The following is a 26,398-nucleotide window of genomic DNA, read 5'->3' as shown; positions in this document are numbered from 1 at the left end:
TGCCTATTTTGATCTCAAGTGGCAGACTAGTAAAATCACAGCATATTAACGCATACATAATGACAATATTTCTCTAAATATAATTTATAATATTAAATCATTGGTTAAGGTTTTTGGATGATAAACGCTATTTTAAGGTCTTTCTTCAATAAACTAGAAACATAAAGAGCAAAAATGCAGACCTCAGCCCACTGTTTACCTGCCTGGGCTCTCTGCAGATTTAGAGTTGCACAGTTAGGAAATATGTGTATAATGTCAGTACAATGTCAGTGCTCTAATCAATTGTGACTGTTGCTCAATGGTTAGCATGTCTGTATTTCAATCAGAGGATCTGTTGTTCAATACCAATTCAGCTAGTGTGTGTATATATATATATATATATATATATATATATATATATATATATATATATATATATATATATATATATATATATATATAATTTTTTTTCCTGCAATTTTAACAATTATCCCGCGGGCCGGACTAGACCCCCTGGCGGGCTGGATCCGGCCCGCGGGCCTTATGTTTGACATCCCTGCTCTAGATAAACAATAATAATAAAGTGCTTATGCTCTAGATAAACAATAATAATAAAGTGCTTATGCTCTAGATAAACAATAATAATAAAGTGCTTATACTCTAGATAAATAATAATAAAGTGCTTATGCTCTAGATAAACAATAATAATAAAGTGCTTATGCTCTAGATAAACAATAATAAAGTGCTTATGCTCTAGATAAACAATAATAATAAAGTCCTTATGCTCTAGATAAACAATAATAAAGTGCTTATGCTCTAGATAAACAATAATAATAAAGTGCTTATACTCTAGATAAACAATAATAAAGTGCTTATGCTCTAGATAAACAATAATAATAAAGTGCTTATACTCTAGATAAACAATAATAAAGTGCTTATGCTCTAGATAAACAATAATAATAAAGTGCTTATGCTCTAGATAAACAATAATAAAGTGCTTATGCTCTAGATAAACAATAATAATAAAGTGCTTATACTCTAGATAAACAATAATAAAGTGCTTATGCTCTAGATAAACAATAATAATAAAGTGCTTATACTCTAGATAAACAATAATAATAAAGTGCTTATGCTCTAGATAAACAATAATAAAGTGCTTATGCTCTAGATAAACAATAATAATAAAGTGCTTATACTCTAGATAAACAATAATAAAGTGCTTATGCTCTAGATAAACAATAATAATAAAGTGCTTATGCTCTAGATAAACAATAATAATAAAGTGCTTATGCTCTAGATAAACAATAATAAAGTGCTTATGCTCTAGATAAACAATAATAATAAAGTGCTTATACTCTAGATAAACAATAATAAAGTGCTTATGCTCTAGATAAACAATAATAATAAAGTGCTTATGCTCTAGATAAACAATAATAAAGTGCTTATGCTCTAGATAAACAATAATAATAAAGTGCTTATGCTCTAGATAAACAATAATAAAGTGCTTATGCTCTAGATAAACAATAATAAAGTGCTTATGCTCTAGATAAACAATAATAAAGTGCTTATGCTCTTGATAAATAATAATAAAGTGCATATGTAGATAAATAACAATAATAAACATATTGTCCTGCTGCAGGTTGGCTGGTGGACGTCACAGGAAGTTACTCGGCCACCTTCCTCCTCAGCGGCGTGTCGCTGCTCTCTAGCGCCGCCGTCCTCTCCGCCGCCGCCGGGATCCAACGCTGCCGCCGCCGGCCGGCGCCGCCCACCGCCGCTAAGAGCTAGCTCCTCCCCCATCTGTCGGACCAATCGGAGGTGGTCAGTCGTAGCGACCAATCGGATTCACGGACAGCGAGGACGAGGGCCGTGATTGGCTGCCGAGGACCAGAACCCACACTGTGACAAACTTTTCGCTTCTATAGAGAAACCGTCAGCTTCCTGTCCGACTGCGTCACATGACCTCAACGATGACATCATCAGCAGATGATGAAGACACGCGGACATGAAAGGTTTCAGTTTCTTGAATGAGCTGCAGAGGAAACGGATATTTTTACAACAAAAACAGCAGAAAGACCCTTTGATGTTCGATGTCGTTGAACACGAATAAATAGTTAATCGACAGAACGTTGATCCATTGTTTAAGTTCACGATCTAAACATAATAATGTGAATATTTACTGGACTTCTTTCGCCTCTTGTTGGTTTAAAATCATCGTTTTGTTGTTTCACGGTCGATTGTTTGAAAGATAAACGAGGTGTGAAGTTCAGTTCACGAGCCGAATGCTAACGACGACGCTGCCGATCAAAACGCTCCTTTGTAAACGTAAAAGAGTCCAGAAACTTCTCACGGAGGAACGTCTGTTCAGGAAGTGACGTAAGAAACCGTCAACATTACTGATCAATAATGACCTCATCCAGCTGTCATGTGATCTGTAACATCAGAACAGTTGGTCAAGAACTTGCTTTATCTTTAGATGTGCTACTTAGCTTAGCATATCTTTAGTATAGCACCTTTAGGTTAGCACATCTTCAGCTTTGCATATCTTTAGCTTAGAACCTTTTTAGCTCAGCACATCTTTATTTTAGCACATATTTAGCTCAGCACCCCTTTAGCTCAGAACATCTTTAGCTTAGCACCTTTAGCTTAGCACCTCTTTAGCGTAGCACATCTTTAGTTTTGCACACCAGACTGGAGTCCATAAAAAACAAGTCTTTAAACTCAGGTTTAGAATCAGAACTGGATTATTCTGATGGTTTGGTTTCTCTAAAGAATTGTCAAGGAAAAAAACAATATTGTCGTTTTGTTTTTGTTGTTAATGTCGATGAATTAAAGAAACTTTCTTTCAATGTTTGTTTCCTGTTTTTAAATTATTCTCTATTAACAAATGTTCTCACACTGCAGATAAAAACAATTGTGTGATATTATTCATTATTAACTTCAGTTTGAACAACTGAAGTTAATAATGAATAATATCACACTTATTTCACGTAGCGTGTGTGAAAATTAAAAAGTATAAATGCAACAATGATGAACGTAAACAAAAGGGAACATTTTGATTTGATTTATTTTGTGAAAAGGGGCGTCGTCCTCTTCAGCAGTAAAACTAAGAAAAACAAACTGTACAAATATTTAAAACCAGTGAGACAGATTTCCTTATTTTAACACCTGCAGACCAGCGTAGTGACGTCGCATGACGGCGTCACTTCCTGCATGTCTTGGAGCGCAGCTGTCTCCTAATGATCAGGTGATCGCTCTCCTTCTCCTCCTTTGCTCCTCCCGCCACCTGAAACAAAACACACACACACATTAAAACACACACTGATGACGACAAAAAAAATTTCCCTTTGGGGATTAATAAAGTATTGTTCATTCATTAAAACACACACACACACACACACACACACACACACACACACACACACACACACACACACACACACACACACACACACCGTGCTCGGGGAGTCGCCCAGCGGAGACGAGGCGTTAGTCTTATAAAGCTTTCTCCGTCCTCGTTTTGGTTTGGTTGTCGTGGTGACCGTCTTCTTGTCCACTGAATGTCCGCTGACGAAGCCGATGATGGTTTTAGCTGCAGAAGACATACAGAAATAACAACAGTTAGACTGTAGTCAGATTGTATCAAGAGTAATATTGTATCAACAGTCAGATTATAACAGCAGTCAGATTGTATTGTATCAACAGTCAGATTGTAAGAACAGTCAGATTGTATTGTAAGAACAGTCAGATTGTAAGAACAGTCAGATTGTATCAACAGTCAGATTATAACAGCAGTCAGATTGTATTGTATCAACAGTCAGATTGTAAGAACAGTCAGATTGTATTGTAAGAACAGTCAGATTGTATTGTAAGAACAGTCAGATTGTATTGTAAGAACAGTCAGATTGTATCAACAGTCAGATTGTAACAACAGTCAGATTGTATTGTATCAACAGTCATATTGTACGAACAGTCAGATTGTATTGTATCAACAGTCAGATCGTAACAACAGTCAGATTGCATTGTATCAACAGTCATATTGTAAGAACAGTCAGATTGTAGTAACAGTCAGATTATAACAGTCATATTGTAAAAACAGTCAGATTGTAGGGTATGAACAGTCTGATAGTATCAACAGTCAGATTATATTGTAACAACAGTCATGTTATAACAACAGTCATATTGTATCAACAGTCATATTGTAACAACAGTCGAATTGTAGTAAAAGTCATATTATAACAGTCAGATTGTAACAACAGTAGGGATGGGTATTGTTTGGATTTTTTCCGATACCGGTGCTAAACCGATACTTTTAAAACTTAAAATTGAACAATATATTAACTGTTTAAAGTATACTTTACATATAAATAAATACACGCAACACACTTGTCTTCAAACTACAGCTTCAAACCTTTTAACTTCAAACTATAAACAATATATATTTAAAAAAGAACAATCAGGTGTTCTGATGGGACCGTGTGCAACAGAACTCAGACACTGTTGGATCCTAAAACTGCTGCTTTACTGGACTACACGTCATCATTCATATCAACTGGAGAGATTTGTTCCATCAAGCCGAGGACGGCGTTCAAAAGCTCGTGCTCGTGTCTGCAGCGATCTCTGTGTGCGCGCACTGTGTGTGAGCGCTGGAAGCCCCGCCCCTCGAGCCCCGCCCCCTCGAGCCCCGCCCCCTCGAGCCCCGCTCTGCATGCAGGCGGACAACAGAGTGGAGGAGTGTGCTCTGATCCGCGCTATTTTAATAGTATCGATACATCAAAATCTTATCGTTTTTAACGTGCGGGCACCGCGCTACCTTTTTAGTATCTATATACCGAGCAACATTACAGAGTAGTGTAAAAAAAAAAGTATTTAAATCGGCTCAGGCACCGGAAGAAAGCACCGAAATCTGTGTTGCTTTTCGGTCCGGTAGGTACCGGACGTGTTGGAACCCAACTCGGTACCCAACCCTAAACAACAGTCAGATTGTAGTAACATACAGATTACAACAGTCAGATTGTAACAGTCAGATTGTAGTAAAAGTCATACTGTAACAACAGTCAGATTGTAGTAAAAGTTATACTGTAACAACAGTCAGATTGTAGTAAAAGTTATACTGTAACAACAGTCAGATTGTAGTAAAAGTCATACTGTGACAACAGTCAGATTGTAGAAAAAGTCATACTGTAACAACAGTCAGATTGTAGTAAAAGTCATACTGTGACAACAGTCAGATTGTAGAAAAAGTCATACTGTAACAACAGTCAGATTGTAGTAAAAGTTATACTGTAACAACAGTCAGATTGTAGAAAAAGTCATACTGTAACAACAGTCAGATTGTAGTAAAAGTCATACTGTAACAACAGTCAGATTGTAACAGTCAGATTGTATGGTATCAACAGTCTGATAGCATCAACAGTCAGATTGTATTGTAACAGTCATATTGTAACACCAGTCATATTGTAACACCAGTCAGATTGCAACAGTCGGATTGCAACAGTCATATTGCAAAAGTTATATTCTAACAACAGTCAGATTGTAGTAAAAGGCATACTGTAACAACAGTCAGATTGCAGTAAAAGTCATATTGTAACAACAGTCAGATTGTAGTAAAAGTCAGATTGTAACAGTCAGATTGTAGCAAAAGTCATACTGTTCAACAGTCATATTGTAACAGTCAGATTGTAGTAAAAGTCATACTGTAACAGTTAGATTGTAGTAAGTCATATTGTAACAACAGTAATATTGTATTGTAACAACAGTCAGATTGTAACAGTCATATTGTAAAAGTCATATTGTAACAACAGTCAGATTGTAGTAAAAGGCATACTGTAACAACAGTCAGATTGTAGCAAAAGTCATATTGTAACAACAGTCAGATTGTAGTAAAAGTCAGATTGTAACAGTCAGATTGTAGTAAAAGTCATATTGTAACAGTCATATTGTAACAACAGTCATATTTTAACAGTCAGATTGCAACAGTCATATTATAACAGTCACATTGTAACAGTCAGATTGTAACAGTCAGATTGTAACAGTCAGATTGTAACAGTCATATTGCAACAACAGTCAGATTGTAGAAACAGTCATATTATAACAGTCAGATTGTAACAATCAGATTGTAGTAAAAGTCAAATTGCAACAACAATCAGATTGTAGTAAAAGTCATAATGTAACAACAGTCAGATTGTAATAAAAGTCAGATTGTAGTAAAAGTCATATTGTAACAACAGTCATACTGTAACAACAGTCAGATTGTAGTAACAGTCATATTATAACAGTCAGATTGTAACAACAGTCATGAAAGACACACCTTTGCTGCCCAGGATGGAGGGAGAGCTGTGGAGCAACTCTCCGATCTTCTGGAGAGTGCCGTCTCTCTTCTCCTTCACCACAGAAGACTGGAGAGAGAGACGGGGTGGTGAGAGAGAGACATGAACATGATCAATAACTCATGAACATAATCAATAAATCTTTGGTTCCTCACCTGTTTGTTGATTCGACAGTTTCCTCTCACTTTGTTTCTTTTGTTCTCACTGAACACCAGGTCCTGAAACACACACACACACACACACACACACACACACACACACACACACACACACACACACACTGTAAGATCACAATAGAAAGTGAAGACAGTAAAATGACCCAGTGATCACACACACCTGCAGCTCGCAGCTCTTCCTCTTCCTCCCTGTAGTTTTGGGGGTTTTCTTCCTATCGGCCATGTTGGACCTCAGAGGAGACACGTCAACGTCCTGCCACACACACACACACACACACACACACACACACACACACACGTTATGTTTCCATCCTTATCGTGGCACCTTCAGCTTGAGGCTACGATAATAACCCTGGGTGCTCACCGGAGCGTTCCCCTCCTTCAGGCTCTGTAGTCTCTCCATCTCTTTCCTCACAGCCTCGAATGCTCTGCTCCTTCCCTCCTCCTGCTGCCTCCCTCTCCTCTCCTGGAGTCTCTGCATCACCTCCTTCAGCTCCTCCACCACCGGCACCTCCACCGCTCTGTTCTCCTTCTCTTCCTCCTCCTCCTGCTCCTCCTCCTGCTCCTCCTGCTCCTCCTCCTGCTCCTCCTCCCTCCTCCTCCTGCTCTGCAGCTCTTCCCTCAGACGCTCCAGCTCTGATGGAAACAAAACGTTCAGATTAATCTCCTGATCATCAACAGAATGTTCTCCACCGTTCCGCGACGGTTCTCGACCGCGTTCCTCGATTTATTTCCATCTCCTCACCTTCCTTCTCCTTGTCCTGATTCCTCCTCCTTTCCTCCTCTGATCTCTCCATCTCTTCCAGTCTCCCTCGCAGAGCTGAGCCCTCAGACTCAAGCTCCTCCTCCAGGCTCTGGAGCCGACTGGTGAATGCTGCTTTCTGATTGGCTAACTCCTCCCTGAGTCCAACACACCTGCTTTCACTGAGGACAGAAGGTTGAGGCTGAACCGGCTGCTTGTATGTTAACTCAATAAAACAGTAGTGATGACCGTATTGATGAGCCCGTCAGACTCCTCCCATCTACCTGTGCGTCAGAGATTCCTCCAGCTGGCTTTTCCCGCTCTGCAGATCTTGAATCTGTTTGGTTTTCTGAGAGGATCTCTCCAGCGCTGTCTGGCTCTCCTTCTTCAGCTCCGCCATGGTGGCGTGGAAAACAACGCTGCTGCTGCGCCCCTCCTCCTCCTGAAACCATCAATCAATCAATCAATCAATCAATCAGTGCTGCTCCGCCCCTCCTCCTCCTGGAATGCTCGGTTCTTGTGAACAGAGAAACAGAGGAACAGGGAGAACCTTGACTTCCTGCTTCAGACGCTCCACTTCTTGAGTCAGACTGTTGATGCTGTCGGCCTTCTCCTCTGATTGGCTCTCCAGGTCCTGGAGGCGGGTCTTGGCAACGTTCAGCTGCTGCAATAGGCTGTCAGCCCCGTCAGTCTGCTCCTTGAGCTTCGTCTGGAGACCGGTCACCTGGACGAGCAGAGAGTTGTTGTTGTTATCATCATCGTGATCCACCTGTCTGTATGTAGGCCTCAATATACCTCCACAACCGCTGCACTGGACAGGTGTGCCTAATAAAGTGGCCGCTGCAGTACCTCCGTCTGGAGCTGGAAGATGCCGTTAACCAGAGCTCTGTTCTCCTTCATCAGTCTGGATGTTTCTCTCTGCTCCGACTCCAGAGACGAAGACACAGACGCACAGAGAGGACACTCCAGATCTACAGAGGAGAGGAGGAGGAGGAGGGGAGAAGGAGGGGAGGAGGAGGAGAGGAGGAGGACTGTAACCTTTAGAGACCCGTATGAGGTGTAAACCACATGGAGGTCCAGCTCCTACCTGTCAGCTCCTGCAACTTCTGCTCCAGATCAACCAGGTCCTTCTTCAGCTCCTCCTCCTGGCTCCTCCTCCTCTCCTCCCTCTCTCTTAGCTCCTCCTCCTCACACCTGGACCTCTCCTCCCTCTGTCGTAGCTCCTCCTCCTGGCCCCTCCTCCTCTCCGCCCTCTCTCTCAGCTCCTCGATGATTTCCTCTTTCTGGTCGTTTTCCTCCTGCAGCCTCCAGATCTCCTCCTCCAGCACTGAGGAGACGAAGAAGAAGAAGAAAGACTTTAAATGGTAATAATCATCATCTCCTCCTCCATCATCATCTCTCCCTCTCTCCTCCTCCTCTTCCTCTCACCTCTCTTCTTGGCCGGCTCCTCCTCCTCTCCTCCTCCTCCATGCTGGCGCTTCCTGCTCTCCTCCTCCTTCTTCTTCACCTCCTCTCCTCCCGTCCTCTGCAGCTCCAGCAGAGCCGTCTGGAGGACCAGGATGTTGATAAAACAACAAATAGATGGAATATGTTCATTTAACGCTCTGAACACAAACATAGTGACACGCTTTATTCTTCATAAAACTTGTTTTAACTTAACTATATAAAACTATAGAACTACAGAACGACATGCTTTGGGGAAGATGATATCAATATTATGTTGTTGTTGTTTGTTTACGTTCTGCAGGTCGATGACGTCGTCTTTCTGCTGATTGATCTCCAGCAGCTCTGAGAACTTGAGCTGTTGCTGCTTCAGACTCTGAAATCAAAACAACTTTATTGATAAAACACTTTGTGAACAAAAGGGAGGAAAGTCATTTGAGAAGCGGACAAACACAGCGGACACCACAGAAGAAGAAGTTACCTCCTTGGCCTCCTGCAGTTGGTCATGTGACCTCTGATTCTCCAATCGCAGCGCCTCCAGCTCTGCAGGTCCAGATCGGCACAGACAGGGGTCAAAGGTCAACGACACAGCAGTGTGTGTGTACCTACAGTGTGTGTGTACCTATAGTGTGTGTGTACCTACAGTGTGTGTGTGTGTACCTACAGTGTGTGTGTGTACCTATAGTGTGTGTACCTACAGTGTGTGTGTGTGTGTACCTATAGTGTGTGTGCCTGCAGTATGTGTGTGTGCCTGCAGTATGTGTGTGTGTGCCTGCAGTATGTGTGTGTGTGCCTGCAGTATGTGTGTGTGTACCTGCAGTGTGTGTGTGTGTATGCAATGTATGTGTGTGTGTGCCTGCAGTATGTGTGTGTGTGTGTGTGCCTGCAGTATGTGTGTGTGTGTATGCAGTGTGTGTGTGCGTGCGTATGCAGTGTGTGTGTGTGTATGCAGTGTGTGTGTGTCTACCTGCAGTATGTGTGTGTGTGAGTGTGTGTGTGTGTGTGTGCCTGCAGTATGAGTGTGTATGCAGTGTGTGTGTGTCTACCTGCAGTGTGTGTGTGTGCCTGCAGTATGTGTGTGAGTGCCTGCAGTATGTGTGTGAGTGTGCGTGTGCAGTGTGTGTACCTATAGTGTGTGTGTGTGTGTCTACCTGCAGTATGTGTGTGTGTGTATGCATTATGTGTGTGTGTGTGTGTGTGCCTGCAGTATGTGTGTGTGTACCTGCAGTGTGTGTACCTACAGTGTGTGTGTGTCTACCTGCAGTATGTGTGTGTGTGTATGCAGTGTATGTGTGTATGTGTGTGCCTGCAGTATGTGTGTGTGTATGCAGTGTGTGTGTGCGTGCGTGTGTGTGTCTACCTGTAGTATGTGTGTGTGTGCGTGTGTGAGTGTATGCAGTGTGTGTGTGTCTACCTGCAGTATGTGTGTGTGTGCCTGCAGTATGTGTGTGTGTCTACCTGCAGTGTGTGAGTGTGCGTGTGCCTGCAGTGAGTGTGTACCTGCAGTGTGTGTGTGTACCTGCAGTGAGTGTGTACTTGCAGTGTGTGTGTACCTGCAGTATGTGTGTGTGTACCTGCAGTGTGTGTACCTACAGTGTGTGTGTGTGTGTGTATGCAATGTATGTGTGTGTGTGCCTGCAGTATGTGTGTGTGTGTGTGTACCTGCAGCAGGTGTGTGTGTGCCTGCAGTGTGTGTGTACCTGCAGCAGGTGTGTGTGTGCCTGCAGTGTGTGTGTACCTGCAGCAGGTGTGTGTGTGTACCTGCAGTGAGTGTGTACTTGCAGTGTGTGTGTACCTGCAGCAGGTGTGTGAGCAGCCAGACAGTGCTGGGCCCTCTGGGCTTCCCCCCTGATGTCCTCCAGGTCTCCGCTCACCGAGTTGAAGACCTGCATGAGGTCCTGCTGCCGGTCCTCCATAGTCCTGCTCACCAGCGCCTTCAGGATCCCTGCTCTCTCCTCCGCTCGCTCCTCCAGGAGCTGCTTCTCCTTCTGCAGCCGCTCGCTGCCACACACACACACACACACACACACACACACACACACACACACACACACACACACACACACACACACACACACACACCTGTGTCAACTGACCTGTATAGTCTCGTTACCTGTCTCGTTACCTGTATAGTCTTGTTACCTGTATAATCTCGTTACCTGTCTCGCTACCTGTATAATCTTGTTACCTGTCTCGCTACCTGTATAATCTTGTTACCTGTCTCGCTACCTGTATAGCCTCGTTACCTGTATAGTCTCGTTACCTGTATAGTCTCGTTACCTGTATAGTCCCGTTACCTGTCTCGCTACCTGTATAATCGTGTTACCTGTATAGTCTCGTTACCTGTATAGTCTCGTTACCTGTATAATCGTGTTACCTGTATAATCGTGTTACCTGTATAGTCTCGTTACCTGTATAATCGTGTTACCTGTATAGTCTCGTTACCTGTATAGTCTCGTTACCTGTCTCGTTACCTGTATAGTCTCGTTACCTGTATAGTCTCGTTACCTGTATAGTCTCGTTACCTGTCTCGCTACCTGTATAATCGTGTTACCTGTATAGTCTCGTTACCTGTCTCGTTACCTGTATAATCGTGTAACCTGTAAAATCTCGTTACCTGTCTCGTTACCTGTATAGTCTCGTTACCTGTATAGTCTCGTTACCTGTCTCGTTACCTGTATAGTCTCGTTACCTGTATAATCGTGTTACCTGTAAAATCTCGTTACCTGTATAGTCTCGTTACCTGTCTCGTTACCTGTATAGTCTCGCTACCTGTATAGTCTCGTTACCTGTATAGTCTCGTTACCTGTATAATCGTGTTACCTGTAAAATCTCGTTACCTGTCTCGTTACCTGTATAGTCTCGTTACCTGTATAGTCTCGCTACCTGTCTCGTTACCTGTATAGTCTCGTTACCTGTATAATCGTGTTACCTGTATAGTCTTGTTACCTGTATAATCTCGCTACCTGTCTCGTTACCTGTATAGTCGTGTTACCTGTATAGTCTCGTTACCTGTATAGTCTCGTTACCTGTATAATCGTGTTACCTGTATAGTCTTGTTACCTGTCTCGTTACCTGTATAGTCTCGTTACCTGTCTCGTTACCTGTATAATCGTGTTACCTGTATAATCTTGTTACCTGTCTCGTTACCTGTCTCGTTACCTGTATAGTCTCGTTACCTGTATAGTCTCGTTACCTGTCTCGTTACCTGTATAGTCTCGTTACCTGTATAATCGTGTTACCTGTATAGTCTTGTTACCTGTATAATCTCGTTACCTGTCTCGTTACCTGTATAGTCGTGTTACCTGTATAGTGTCGTTACCTGTATAGTCTCGTTACCTGTATAGTCTCGTTACCTGTATAATCGTGTTACTTGTATAGTCTTGTTACCTGTCTCGTTACCTGTATAGTCTCGTTACCTGTATAGTCTCGTTACCTGTCTCGTTAACTGTATAATCGTGTTACCTGTAAAATCTCGTTACCTGTCTCGTTACCTGTATAGTCTCGTTACCTGTATAGTCTCGTTACCTGTCTCGTTACCTGTATAGTCTCGTTACCTGTATAATCGTGTTACCTGTATAGTCTTGTTACCTGTATAATCTCGTTACCTGTCTCGTTACCTGTATAGTCGTGTTACCTGTATAGTGTCGTTACCTGTATAGTCTCGTTACCTGTATAATCGTGTTACTTGTATAGTCTTGTTACCTGTCTCGTTACCTGTATAGTCTCGTTACCTGTATAGTCTCGTTACCTGTCTCGTTAACTGTATAATCGTGTTACCTGTAAAATCTCGTTACCTGTCTCGCTACCTGTATAGTCTCGTTACCTGTCTCGTTACCTGTATAGTCTCGTTACCTGTCTCGTTACCTGTATAATCGTGTTACCTGTATAGTCTTGTTACCTGTCTCGTTACCTGTATAGTCTCGTTACCTGTATAGTCTCGTTACCTGTCTCATTAACTGTATAATCGTGTTACCTGTAAAATCTCGTTACCTGTCTCGCTACCTGTATAGTCTCGTTACCTGTCTCGTTACCTGTATAGTCTCGTTACCTGTCTCGTTACCTGTATAGTCTCGTTACCTGTCTCGTTAACTGTATAATCGTGTTACCTGTAAAATCTCGTTACCTGTCTCGCTACCTGTATAGTCTCGTTACCTGTCTCGTTACCTGTATAGTCTCGTTACCTGTATAGTCTCGTTACCTGTCTCGTTACCTGTATAATCGTGTTACCTGTAAAATCTCGTTACCTGTCTCGCTACCTGTATAGTCTCGTTACCTGTATAGTCTCGTTACCTGTCTTGTTACCTGTATAGTCTCGTTACCTATATAGTCTCGTTACCTGTCTCGCTACTTGTATAGTCTCGCCACCTGTATAGTCTCGCTACCTGTCTCGTTACCTGTCTCGTTACCTGTATAGTCTTGTTACCTGTATAGTCTCGTTACCTGTCTCGTTACCTGTATAATCGTGTTACCTGTATAATCTTGTTACCTGTATAATCTCGTTACCTGTCTCGTTACCTGTATAGTCTCGTTACCTGTCTCGTTACCTGTATAGTCTCGTTACCTGTATAATCTCGTTACCTGTATAGTCTCGTTACCTGTCTCGTTACCTTTATAGTCTCGTTACCTGTCTTGTTGCCTGTATAGTCTCGATACCTGTCTCGTTACCTGTATAGTCTTGTTACCTGTATAGTCTCGTTACCTGTCTCGTTACCTGTATAGTCTCATTACCTTTCTCGTTACCTGTATAGTCTCGTTACCTTTCTCGTTACCTGTATAATCGTGTTACCTGTATAATCTCGTTACCTGTATAGTCTCGTTACCTGTATAGTCTCGTTACCTGTCTCGTTACCTGTATAGTCTCGTTACCTGTATAATCGTGCTACCTGTATAATCTCGTTACCTGTCTCGTTACCTGTATAATCTCGTTACCTGTATAATCTCGTTACCTGTATAATCTCGTTACCTGTCTGGTTACCTGTATAGTCTCGTTACCTGTATAATCGTGTTACCTGTATAATCTCGTTACCTGTATAATCTTGTTACCTTTATAGTCTCGTTACCTGTCTTGTTGCCTGTATAGTCTCGTTACCTGTCTTGTTACCTGTATAGTCTCGTTACCTGTATAGTCTCGTTACCTGTCTCGTTACCTGTATAGTCTTGTTACCTGTCTCGTTACCTGTATAGTCTTGTTACCTGTCTCGTTACCTGTATAGTCTCGTTACCTGTCTCGTTACCTGTATAATCGTGTTACCTGTATAATCTCGTTACCTGTCTCGTTACCTGTATAGTCTCGTTACCTGTATAGTCTTGTTACCTGTATAGTCTTGTTACCTTTCTCGTTACCTGTATAGTCTCGTTACCTGTCTCGTTACCTGTATAGTCCCGTTACCTGTCTCGTTACCTGTATAATCTCGTTACCTGTATAGTCTCGTTACCTGTATAATCTCGTTACCTGTATAGTCTCGTTACCTGTATAGTCTCGTTACCTGTATAGTCTCGTTACCTGTCTCGTTACCTGTATAGTCTCGTTACCTGTATAATCGTGTTACCTGTATAATCTCGTTACCTGTATAATCTCGTTACCTGTATAATCTCGTTACCTGTATAGTCTCGCTACCTGTCTCGTTACCTGTATAGTCGTGTTACCTGTATAATCTCGTTACCTGTATAATCTCGTTACCTGTATAATCTCGTTACCTGTCTTGTTACCTTTATAGTCTCGTTACCTGTCTTGTTACCTGTATAGTCTCGTTACCTGTATAGTCTCGTTACCTGTATAATCTCGTTACCTGTATAGTCTCGTTACCTGTATAGTCTCGTTACCTGTATAATCGTGTTACCTGTATAATCTCGTTACCTGTCTCGTTACCTGCATAGTCTTGTTACCTGTAGTCTTTCTCCATCTTGCTGAAGAGCTCCATGAACTCAGAGCTGACTTCCTCTCTGATCTGAGCCTCCAGGAGCAAACGCAGCGCCACCTCTCTGTCTGACTGCTGACACACACACACACACACACACACACACACACACACACACACACTCTAAGTTTTCATGGATCAAAGAGATGAAAACATCTTCAGAAAACAGAAATTAGATGTTTACCGTCTCTTCTTTTTCCTCCTCCTCGTCTTCTTCACCTCCGGCCTCCAGCACCGTCCCTTCCATCGCACTCTCTTCTTCTTCCTCGTCCTCCTCCTCGTCCTCCTCCTCGTCCTCCTCCTCGTCCTCCTCCTCGTCGTCCTCCTCCTCCTCCCCCCCTCCGTCCTCCAGCACGTCCTCCAGGGTGGTCTCCCAGGCGACCATCGAGCTCTTCCTGCGGCGCCCCGACACGTTTCTTCGCCGGTCGGCGTCCTCGATGATCAGCGACAGCTCCATGGCCGAAGAGAGGGAGGCGTCGTCCACCGGCCGGGAGCTCACCACCACCAGCTGTGTGTGTGTGTGTGTGTGTGAGTGTGAGAGAGAGAGAGAGAGAGAGAGAGAATACGTTCGTTTGAGATGAGCCAGCAGACACACAGCTACACACACATATCTACATAAATATATATTTATAAACACATATGGATAAATCTAAACGAGGTCAGTGAACTACAAGTAGACTACAGATCTAACAGGAAGTGACTGTTTGTGACTTCCTGTTTATTCTTTGAAGGCAACTGAAAACGATCCAACTTGACCTCAGTGTTTTGTAAACGCCCCTGATGATGATGATGATGATGATGGTCTTGTCTGGATTCTAGGCGAGAAGCAGCTCTTTCGAACGAGCCTATTATATAGCCTATGTGTGTGTTTGTGTGTGTGTACCTTCTGGGCGAGGGCGGAGAACTTGAGCACGTTGAGCGTCTCGTCGTAGCAGGACGGGTTCCGGTTGATGTTTACTACCATGGAGACGCGGCCGCCACCACAGAAGAAGAACTGCAGGAAGTGGGTGAGCTTGGACTCCCTGAAGGGCACGTGGTGCTGGACCCTGCAGACACACCAGACCGTCACCCGGGGTCCCAGAGGTGGACTCCAGACCGGCTCAGGACCGGGGCCTACTTCGGGTGCTAGTTCAGCCTCATGGCGCTGATGCACAGTCGCACACACAGTCGCACACAGTCGCACACACAGTCGCACACACAGTCGCACACACAGTAGCACACACAGTAGCACACAGAGCTGTGCGGTATACCGGTTCAAACCGTATACCGGTTTCAGATTTCCTTACGGTATGAATTTATTATATACCGTCAAACTGGTGATTACACGTAACAACTGTTGGTGCGCTAAGGCGGTCAACTAGACAGCGGTGCCGTCAGCTACCAGCGCCGTCAACAAGCCCTGCATATCCACAAGAACAGCAGACGGCAACATTTATTTTTTACAGTTGAATACCGGGAGCGCAAAGGAGCTACATAGCTGTCAGTGTAACTTGGTTTACTCATGGTTCAAAATTACACGGCCAAAGTGCATGCTGGGAAGTTGGGCGGCGAACAGCTGTTTGTGTGGCGGGTCTTCCGATCTGTCTCTTCCTGTTGTTTTGGTTGCGCGAAATCTACACATCATGCAATTCAGTGCTGTAATTTTATAACAAGTGTGAACCATGACTGAGCCCAGTTACACTGACAGGTAAGTAGCTCCACTGCGCTCCCGGTATTAAACTGTAAAAAGTAAATGTTGCTGCCTGCTGTTGTTGCAGCTATGAACGACCCGCTGACAGTACTGCTGTCTAGTTGACTGGTGCTGTTAATGGAATCAATGTGTTTACTTGTTTAAAAATATATGTACTGTGAAATGAATTTTTGGCCATACCGCCCAGCCCTAGTCGCACACACAGTAGAACAGTCATACACACAGTCGTACACACAGTAGAACACAGTAGTACACACAGTAGTACACAGTCGTACACACAGTCGCACACACAGTCGTACACACAGTCGTACACACAGTCGTACACACAGTCGTACACACAGTAGAACACAGTCGTACACACAGCAGTACAGTCGTACACACAGCAGTACAGTCGTACACACAGTAGAACACAGTCGTACACACAGTAGTACACAGTCGTACACACAGCCGCACACAGTCGCACACACACAGCAGTACACAGTCGCACACACACAGCAGTACACAGTCGCACACACACAGCAGTACACAGTCGTACACACAGTAGAACACAGTCGCACACACACAGCAGTACACAGTCGTACACACAGTAGTACACAGTCGTACACACAGTAGTACACACAGCCGCACACAGCAGTACACAGTCGTACACACAGCAGTACACAGTCGTACACACAGCAGTACACAGTCGTACACACAGCAGTACACAGTCGTACACACAGCAGTACACAGTCGTACACACAGCAGTACACAGTCGTACACACAGCAGTACACAGTCGTACACACAGTCACACACACAGTAGTAGTCGCACACAGTAGTACACAGTCGTACACAGTCACACACACAGTCGTGTGCGTGTGTGTGTGTGTGTGTGTGTACTTGGCGTGCTGGTTCAGCCTCATGGCGTTGATGTGTGTGTGTGTGTGTGTACTTGGCGTGCTGGTTCAGCCTCATGGCGTTGATGTGTGTGTGTGTGTGTACTTGGCGTGCTGGTTCAGCCTCATGGCGTTGATGTGTGTGTGTGTGTGTGTGTGTACTTGGCGTGCTGGTTCAGCCTCATGGCGTTGATGCACTTCCCCAGCGTCAGCAGAGAGCTGTTGATGTTGCCGGCCTCCTTCAGCCGGTCCCCGGTGTTCCGGGTACGGGAGCAGCGCTCCGACCCGGCCAGGTCGCACAGAGACAACCTGCCAGAGGACGGGGGTTACTACACAGGCGATGACATCACAATGACGTCACGATGACGTCATCGCTTCATGCTGAAAGGTCAATCCGGTCTTACTCGCTGATGCCGAGGACTCTGGGAACGCCGACGTCTTCCACGCGCAGGATCCTGATGGAGAAGATGCTGTGGCTGCAGAAACCAAGACCACCAGAGACCATGAGAGACACACAGAGACCACCAGAGACCATGAGAGACACACAGAGACCACCAGAGACCATGAGAGACACAGAGACCATGAGAGACACAGAGACCATGAGACCATGAGAGACCATGAGAGACACAGAAACCATGAGAGACACAGAGACCATGAGAGACACACAGAGACCATGAGAGACACAGAGACCATGAGAGACACAGAGACCATGAGAGACCATGAGAGACACAGAGACCATGAGAGACCATGAGAGACACAGAAACCATGAGACCATGAGAGACACAGAGACCATGAGAGACACAGAAACCATGAGACCATGAGAGACACAGAGACCATGAGAGACCATGAGAGACACAGAGACCATGAGAGACCATGAGAGACACAGAGACCATGAGAGACACAGAGACCATGAGAGACCATGAGAGACACAGAGACCATGAGAGACCATGAGAGACACACAGAGACCATGAGAGACACAGAGACCATGAGAGACACAGAGACCATGAGAGACCATGAGACCATGAGAGACACAGAGACCATGAGAGACACAGAGACCATGAGAGACCATGAGACCATGAGAGACACAGAGACCATGAGACCATGAGAGACACAGAGACCATGAGAGACACAGAGACCATGAGAGACCATGAGAGACACAGAGACCATGAGACCATGAGAGACACAGAGACCATGAGAGACACAGAGACCATGAGAGACCATGAGAGACACAGAGACCATGAGAGACACAGAGACCATGAGACCATGAGAGACCATGAGAGACACAGAGACCATGAGACCATGAGAGACACAGAGACCATGAGAGACACAGAGACCATGAGAGACCATGAGAGACCATGAGAGACACAGAGACCATGAGAGACACAGAGACCATGAGAGACACAGAGACCATGCGAGACACAGAGACCATGCGAGACACAGAGACCATGAGACCATGAGAGACACAGAGACCATGAGAGACCATGAGACCATAAGAGACACAGAGACCATGAGAGACACAGAGACCATGAGAGACACAGAGACCATGAGAGACCATGAGAGACACAGAGACCATGAGAGACCATGAGAGACACAGAGACCATGAGAGACCATGAGAGACACAGAGACCATGAGAGACACAGAGACCATGAGAGACCATGAGACCATGAGACCATGAGAGACACAGAGACCATGAGAGACACAGAGACCATGAGACCATGAGAGACACAGAGACCATGAGAGACCATGAGACCATGAGAGACACAGAGACCATGAGAGACACAGAGACCATGAGAGACACAGAGACCATGAGAGACACAGAGACCATGAGAGACACAGAGACCATGAGAGACACAGACCACCAGAGACTAGACCTTGTGGTCAGAAGTACCTCCTGCTGGACAGGTGGTTCAGTCTGGTGGAGGAGAAGCTCTGGTTCTTCCTCCCGATCTTCATCACTCTGTAGGCCTCGTCAGAGCTGCTGACCTGGAGCCAGCGCAGGTCTACACAACAATACACACATTAATATACACACACAGCACAACAACACACCTCAACACACAATACGTTGTTACCTTTGATAAAGGAGTTTCCTTTCACGTCCTGAGACAGACGCAGCACTGTCCTCTTGTGGTGTCCACCGGGAACCTGGTCACCAACCAATCGATCAATCAATCAATCAATCAATCAATCAATCACAGATCAATTGCACACACACACACACACACACACACACACACACACACACCTGCTCCAGCAGGTCGTGGATGTTGTCGTTGTAGATCTCGCAGAAGGAAACCCAGACGGAGAAGCGGACGTTGTGGTGGACGTCCAGACAGAAGCAGTCGGGCTCAGAGACGCTGCTCACGCTGCCGTCAGAGGAGCCTGAAACACACGTTCTGGTCTTTAGGCGTGGTGAGGACCTCCCCGCCACACGCGGTCCGGTAAGCGACTCGTGTGGTCCGGTGAAGAGAGAGGGGTTCTTGTGGGTCGTTTCATGAGCAGAAGAACAGACGCTGAGCTTCTTGGATTAAACTTCTGACTTCACAGGATTTCAATCAAATTCACTGACCGTCAAGAAAAGTTGATCTGCCACTCAGCTGACTTCTGTCGCTCTGCAGAGACAAGGACACACAGTAGTACACAGTAGTACACACAGTAGTAAACGGTAGTACACAGTAGTACACACAGTAGTACACAGTAGTACACACAGTAGTACACACAGTAGTACACACAGCAGTAAACGGTAGTACACAGTAGTACACACAGTAGTACACAGTAGTACACACAGTAGTACACACAGCAGTAAACGGTAGTACACAGTAGTACACACAGTAGTACACAGTAGTACACACAGTAGTAAACGGTAGTACACAGTAGTACACACAGTAGTACATAGTAGTACACACAGTAGTACATAGTAGTACACACAGTAGTACACACAGTAGTACACACAGTAGTACACACAGTAGTACACAGTCGCTCCCGCACACAGCAGTACACACAGTGTCGTACACACAATCGTAGACAGTCACACACACAGTCGTAGACACAGTCGCACACACAGTCGTAGACAGTCACACACACAGTTGTAGACAGTCACACACAGTCGTAGACAGTCACACACAGTCGTAGACAGTCACACACAGTCGTAGACAGTCACACACACAGTCGTAGACAGTCACACACAGTCGTAGACAGTCACACACAGTCGTAGACAGTCACACACAGTCGTAGACAGTCACACACACAGTCGTAGACAGTCACACACAGTCGTAGACAGTCACACACAGTCACACACAATCGTAGACAGTCACACACACAGTCGTAGACAGTCACACACAGTCGTAGACAGTCACACACAGTCACACACAATCGTAGACAGTCACACACACAGTCGTAGACAGTCACACACACAGTCGTAGACAGTCACACACAGTCACACACAATCGTAGACAGTCACACACACAGTCGTAGACAGTCACACACACAGTCGTAGACAGTCACACACAGTCGTAGACAGTCACACACAGTCACACACAATCGTAGACAGTCACACACACAGTCGTAGACAGTCGCGCACACACAGTCGTAGACAGTCACACACAGTCAAACACACAGTCGTACACACAGTCACACACAGTCGTAGACAGTCACACACACAGTCACACACACAGTCGTAGACAGTCACACACACAGTCACACACACAGTCGTAGACAGTCACACACACAGTCGTAGACAGTCACACACAGTCGTAGACAGTCACACACAGTCACACACAATCGTAGACAGTCACACACACAGTCGTAGACAGTCACACACACAGTCGTAGACAGTCGCGCACACACAGTCGTAGACAGTCACACACAGTCACACACACAGTCGTACACACAGTCACACACAGTCGTAGACAGTCACACACACAGTCGTAGACAGTCACACACACAGTCGTACACACAGTCGTACACACAGTCGTACACACACACAGTCGTACACCCAGTCACACACACAGTCGTACACCCAGTCACACACACAGTCGTAGACAGTCGTACACACAGTCGTAGACAGTCACACACACAGTCGTAGACAGTCGTACACACAGTCCTAGACAGTCGTACACACAGTCGTAGACAGTCACACACACAGTCGTACACCCAGTCACACACACACAGTCGTACACCCAGTCACACACACAGTCGTAGACAGTCACACACACAGTCGTAGACAGTCGTACACACAGTCGTAGACAGTCACACACACAGTCGTAGACACAGTCACACACACAGTCGTAGACAGTCACACACACAGTCGTACACACAGTCACACACACAGCCGTAGACAGTCGTACACACAGTCGTAGACAGTCACACACACAGTCGTAGACAGTCACACACACAGTCGTAGACAGTCGTACACACAGTCGTAGACAGTCGTACACACAGTCGTAGACAGTCACACACACAGTCGTAGACACAGTCGTACACACAGTCACACACACAGTCGTACACCCAGTCACACACACAGTCGTAGACAGTCGTACACACAGTCGTAGACAGTCACACACACAGTCGTAGACAGTCGTACACACAGTCGTAGACAGTCACACACACAGTCGTAGACAGTCACACACACAGTCGTAGACAGTCACACACACAGTCGTAGACAGTCGTACACACAGTCGTAGACAGTCGTACACACAGTCGTAGACAGTCGTACACACAGTCGTACACAGTCACACACACAGTCGTACACACAGTCGTAGACAGTCACACACAGTCGTACACAGTTGTACACAGTTGTACACAGTCACACACACGGTCGCACACAGTCACACACACGGTCGCACACACAGCCGTGTACTGTACGCTCTCACCTCCTTTAACAGCCTCAGCAGGCTCCTCTTGCTGCTGGACTCGGCTGCCTGCTGGTCTGGAGTCAGTCTGCTGAAGTCTCTGCAGCGCTGCGGCTTCAGATCAGACCGACTGTACAGACGGCCGTCAATACTGTTAAAGATCACCGACAGAGACCTGGGCAACAGACCGGAGTCGTGGTCCGGACCTGAGACACAGACAGACAGACAGACAGGCAGAGAGACAGACAGTCTTATTTAAAAAGATCTAAACCAATGTGCAGATGAATCGACAGTATATTGAAGATGTGAAGCTTTATCCGTGTGTTTACATGTGAATGTGCAGACAGGCAGACAGGCAGACAGACAGACAGACAGACAGACAGACAGACAGACAGGTTGTGTCTCTGACCCAGGAACGTGAAGGTTTTTCCAGCGTTGGTGACTCCGTACGTGAACACCAGACAGTTTCCTCCAGTGAGAACCTCACGGACCAAACCACGAACGGACCCCTCAAAGACCTTCTTCTGGCTGGCCTCCGGGTCGAACACCTGTGTGAAGGTGAACCTCTGTGCCGTTTGTGGGAGGGACTTGTCGCTCTGCCGGTTTGATTGACAGCTCCTGGGAGCCGTCAGGACCACAGTGTCGGGTCCCTCGATGGTCACGCAGTCCTGGAGAGCCAGCTGGTCGTTATCAAGCAGAACTAACATAATCAATATTAATCATGATCAATTAATACGAATCATCATTTTCAATCAAGAAAATATGATGTTTTTCTGCGATTCTCGCAATAAACATTAAAATATATAAAAATTAAAATGTAAACACAAACTATTACAAAGCAGGAAAGTAGCAATACATATGAGTCCAACAGAGAGTGAGTGCACGCACGCACACGCACACGCACACGCACACACACACACACACACCCCCCCCCCCTCACCTGTGACTCTCTGGTGAGGTTCTCCGCTGCAGTGAACGGTCGGATCCTCAGATAAACTTGGAGGTTCTCAGACTGAACGACCTGATGAGCAAAACAACAACATCCGTCACCGTGACAACATCATCCTGCTGACACCAGCACTGACGGACAGAGGAGGAAAGTACTTGTACCACCGCGAGTACTTTTATTTCCTCCTACAGATTAAACTACCAGCAGTATATAAAGAACACTATATAAATGATATAACATATATTACAATACTACCCTGTAGTACTGCTATGTTACTGTACTACCCTGTAGTACTGCTATGTTACTATACTACCCTGTAGTACTGCTATGTTACTGTACTACCCTGTAGTACTACTATGTTACTATCCTACCCTGTAGTACTACTATGTTACTGTACTACCCTGTAGTACTGCTATGTTACTATACTACCCTGTAGTACTGCTATGTTACTGTACTACCCTGTAGTACTACTATGTTACTATCCTACCCTGTAGTACTACTATGTTACTGTACTACCCTGTAGTACTGCTATGTTACTATACTACCCTGTAGTACTGCTATGTTACTGTACTACCCTGTAGTACTACTATGTTACTGTACTACCCTGTAGTACTGCTATGTTACTGTACTACCCTGTAGTACTGCTATGTTACTATCCTACCCTGTAGTACTACCATGTTACTGTACTACCCTGTAGTACTGCTATGTTACTATCCTACCCTGTAGTACTGCTATGTTACTATCCTACCCTGTAGTACTGCTATGTTACTGTACTACCCTGTAGTACTGCTATGTTACTATCCTACCCTGTAGTACTACTATGTTACTGTACTACCCTGTAGTACTGCTATGTTACTATCCTACCCTGTAGTACTGCTATATTACTGTACTACCCTGTAGTACTGCTATGTTACTGTACTACCCTGTAGTACTGCTATGTTACTGTACTACCCTGTAGTACTGCTATGTTACTGTACTACCCTGTAGTACTGCTATGTTACTGTACTACCCTGTAGTACTGCTATGTTACTATCCTACCCTGTAGTACTGCTATGTTACTGTACTACCCTGTAGTACTGCTATGTTACTATCCTACCCTGTAGTACTGCTATGTTACTGTACTACCCTGTAGTACTGCTATGTTACTGTACTACCCTGTAGTACTGCTATGTTACTATCCTACCCTGTAGTACTGCTATGTTACTGTACTACCCTGTAGTACTGCTATGTTACTATATTACCCTGTAGTACTGCTATGTTACTGTACTACCCTGTAGTACTGCTATGTTACTATCCTACCCTGTAGTACTGCTATGTTACTGTACTACCCTGTAGTACTGCTATGTTACTATCCTACCCTGTAGTACTACTATGTTACTGTACTACCCTGTAGTACTGCTATGTTACTATCCTACCCTGTAGTACTGCTATGTTACTGTACTACCCTGTAGTACTGCTATGTTACTGTACTACCCTGTAGTACTGCTATGTTACTGTACTACCCTGTAGAACTGCTATGTTACTGTACTACCCTGTAGTACTGCTATGTTACTATATTACCCTGTAGTACTGCTATGTTACTGTACTACCCTGTAGTACTGCTATGTTACTATCCTACCCTGTAGTACTGCTATGTTACTGTACTACCCTGTAGTACTGCTATGTTACTATCCTACCCTGTAGTACTACTATGTTACTGTACTACCCTGTAGTACTGGTATGTTACTATCCTACCCTGTAGTACTGCTATGTTACTGTACTACCCTGTAGTACTGCTATGTTACTGTACTACCCTGTAGTACTGCTATGTTACTATCCTACCCTGTAGTACTGCTATGTTACTATCCTACCCTGTAGTACTGCTATGTTACTGTACTACCCTGTAGTACTGCTATGTTACTGTACTACCCTGTAGTACTGCTATGTTACTGTACTACCCTGTAGTACTGCTATGTTACTATCCTACCCTGTAGTACTGCTATGTTACTATCCTACCCTGTAGTACTGCTATGTTACTGTACTACCCTGTAGTACTGCTATGTTACTGTACTACCCTGTAGTACTGCTATGTTACTGTACTACCCTGTAGTACTGCTATGTTACTGTACTACCCTGTAGTACTGCTATGTTACTGTACTACCCTGTAGTACTGCTATGTTACTATCCTACCCTGTAGTACTGCTATGTTACTGTACTACCCTGTAGTACTGCTATGTTACTATCCTACCCTGTAGTACTGCTATGTTACTGTACTACCCTGTAGTACTGCTATGTTACTGTACTACCCTGTAGTACTGCTATGTACCTGTGCAGGTGAAGCAGTGAACTCCCCCAGCAGGTTTCTCTTGATGTCGTCCACCAGAACCGGTCCGACTCTCTCCGGCTTCTCACCGAAACACGACTCCATCATTTCTGTCAACACACAACATGAACCCATCATGGAGGTGAGAGGGTTAGGGTTACCCTCTCACCTCCATGAAGACCCCTCTAGAGGGTTAAGATAAGATACAGCTATGTAACTGTAACACAGGGAGCTATGTAACTGTAACACAGGGAGCTATGTAACTGTAACACATAGAGCTATGTAACTGTAACACATAGAGCTATGTAACTGTAACACATAGAGCTATGTAACTGCAACACATAGAGCTATGTAACTGTAACACATAGAGCTATGTAACTGTAACACAGGGAGCTATGTAACTAACAGGGAGCTATGTAACTGTAACACAGAGCTATGTAACTGTAACACAGAGCTATGTAACTGTAACACAGAGCTATGTAACTGTAACACACATATATGTAACTGTAACACAGAGCTACTTAACTGTAACACACAGAGCTATTTAACTGTAACACAGGGAACTATGTAACTGTAACACAGAGCTATGTAACTGTAACACAGAGCTATGTAACTGTAACACAGGGAGCTATGTAACTAACACACAGAGCTATGTAACTGTAACACACAGAGCTATGTAACTGTAACACAGGGAGCTATGTAACTGTAATACAGGGCACTATGTAACTGTAACACAGGGAGCTATGTAACTGTAACACAGGGAGCTATTTAACTGTAACACACAGAGCTATGTAACTAACACACAGAGCTATGTAACTGTAACACACAGAGCTATGTAACTGTAACACACAGAGCTATGTAACTGTAACACACAGAGCTATGTAACTGTAACACACAGAGCTATGTAACTGTAACACAGGGCACTATGTAACTGTAACACACAGAGCTATGTAACTAACACACAGAGCTATGTAACTGTAACACACAGAGCTATGTAACTGTAACACACAGAGCTATGTAACTGTAACACACAGAGCTATGTAACTGTAACACACAGAGCTATGTAACTGTAACACACAGAGCTATGTAACTGTAACACAGAGCTATGTAACTGTAACACAGGGCTATGTAACTGTAACACAGG

At 44.6% G+C, this 26,398-nt stretch overlaps 2 protein-coding genes across 2 annotated transcripts in view; one reads left to right on the top strand and one right to left on the bottom strand.

The window, feature by feature from the left end:
* The window catches only part of slc16a12b (solute carrier family 16 member 12b), a gene marked incomplete at its 5' end in the record, with an annotated part of 15,536 nt that extends 12,953 nt beyond the window's left edge, over positions 1 to 2,583 (top strand). The window contains one exon of the mRNA XM_079237574.1: positions 1,619 to 2,583. Within this exon, the coding sequence (XP_079093700.1) occupies positions 1,619 to 1,767 (149 nt within the window). The 3' untranslated portion in view covers positions 1,768 to 2,583. The remainder of the gene's footprint in view (positions 1 to 1,618) is intronic.
* A 598-nt stretch (positions 2,584 to 3,181) lies between these two features.
* LOC306754068 (kinesin-like protein KIF20B) lies at positions 3,182 to 25,362 on the bottom strand (the record flags this gene model as incomplete). Its single annotated transcript, XM_079237977.1, has 28 exons — positions 3,182 to 3,265; positions 3,435 to 3,571; positions 6,290 to 6,377; positions 6,464 to 6,526; positions 6,645 to 6,737; positions 6,849 to 7,030; positions 7,230 to 7,408; positions 7,511 to 7,668; positions 7,777 to 7,950; positions 8,076 to 8,197; positions 8,314 to 8,553; positions 8,655 to 8,772; positions 8,965 to 9,045; positions 9,151 to 9,212; positions 10,465 to 10,670; positions 14,559 to 14,665; positions 14,775 to 15,098; positions 15,474 to 15,636; positions 17,316 to 17,462; positions 17,558 to 17,629; positions 19,042 to 19,153; positions 19,226 to 19,298; positions 19,399 to 19,535; positions 19,723 to 19,765; positions 22,025 to 22,209; positions 22,413 to 22,671; positions 22,944 to 23,015; positions 25,258 to 25,362. 28 exons carry the CDS (start codon positions 25,360 to 25,362, stop codon positions 3,182 to 3,184), a joined length of 3,786 nt encoding a protein of 1,261 aa, XP_079094103.1.
* Between the last annotated feature and the right edge of the window lie 1,036 nt (positions 25,363 to 26,398).

The sequence above is a fragment of the Taurulus bubalis genome, assembly GCF_910589615.1.
Source record: "Taurulus bubalis genome assembly, chromosome: 2".
Taxonomy (NCBI): domain Eukaryota; kingdom Metazoa; phylum Chordata; class Actinopteri; order Perciformes; family Cottidae; genus Taurulus; species Taurulus bubalis.
The sequence above is the reverse complement of the archived record's forward strand: the minus strand, read 5'-3'. Positions and strand labels throughout refer to the sequence as shown.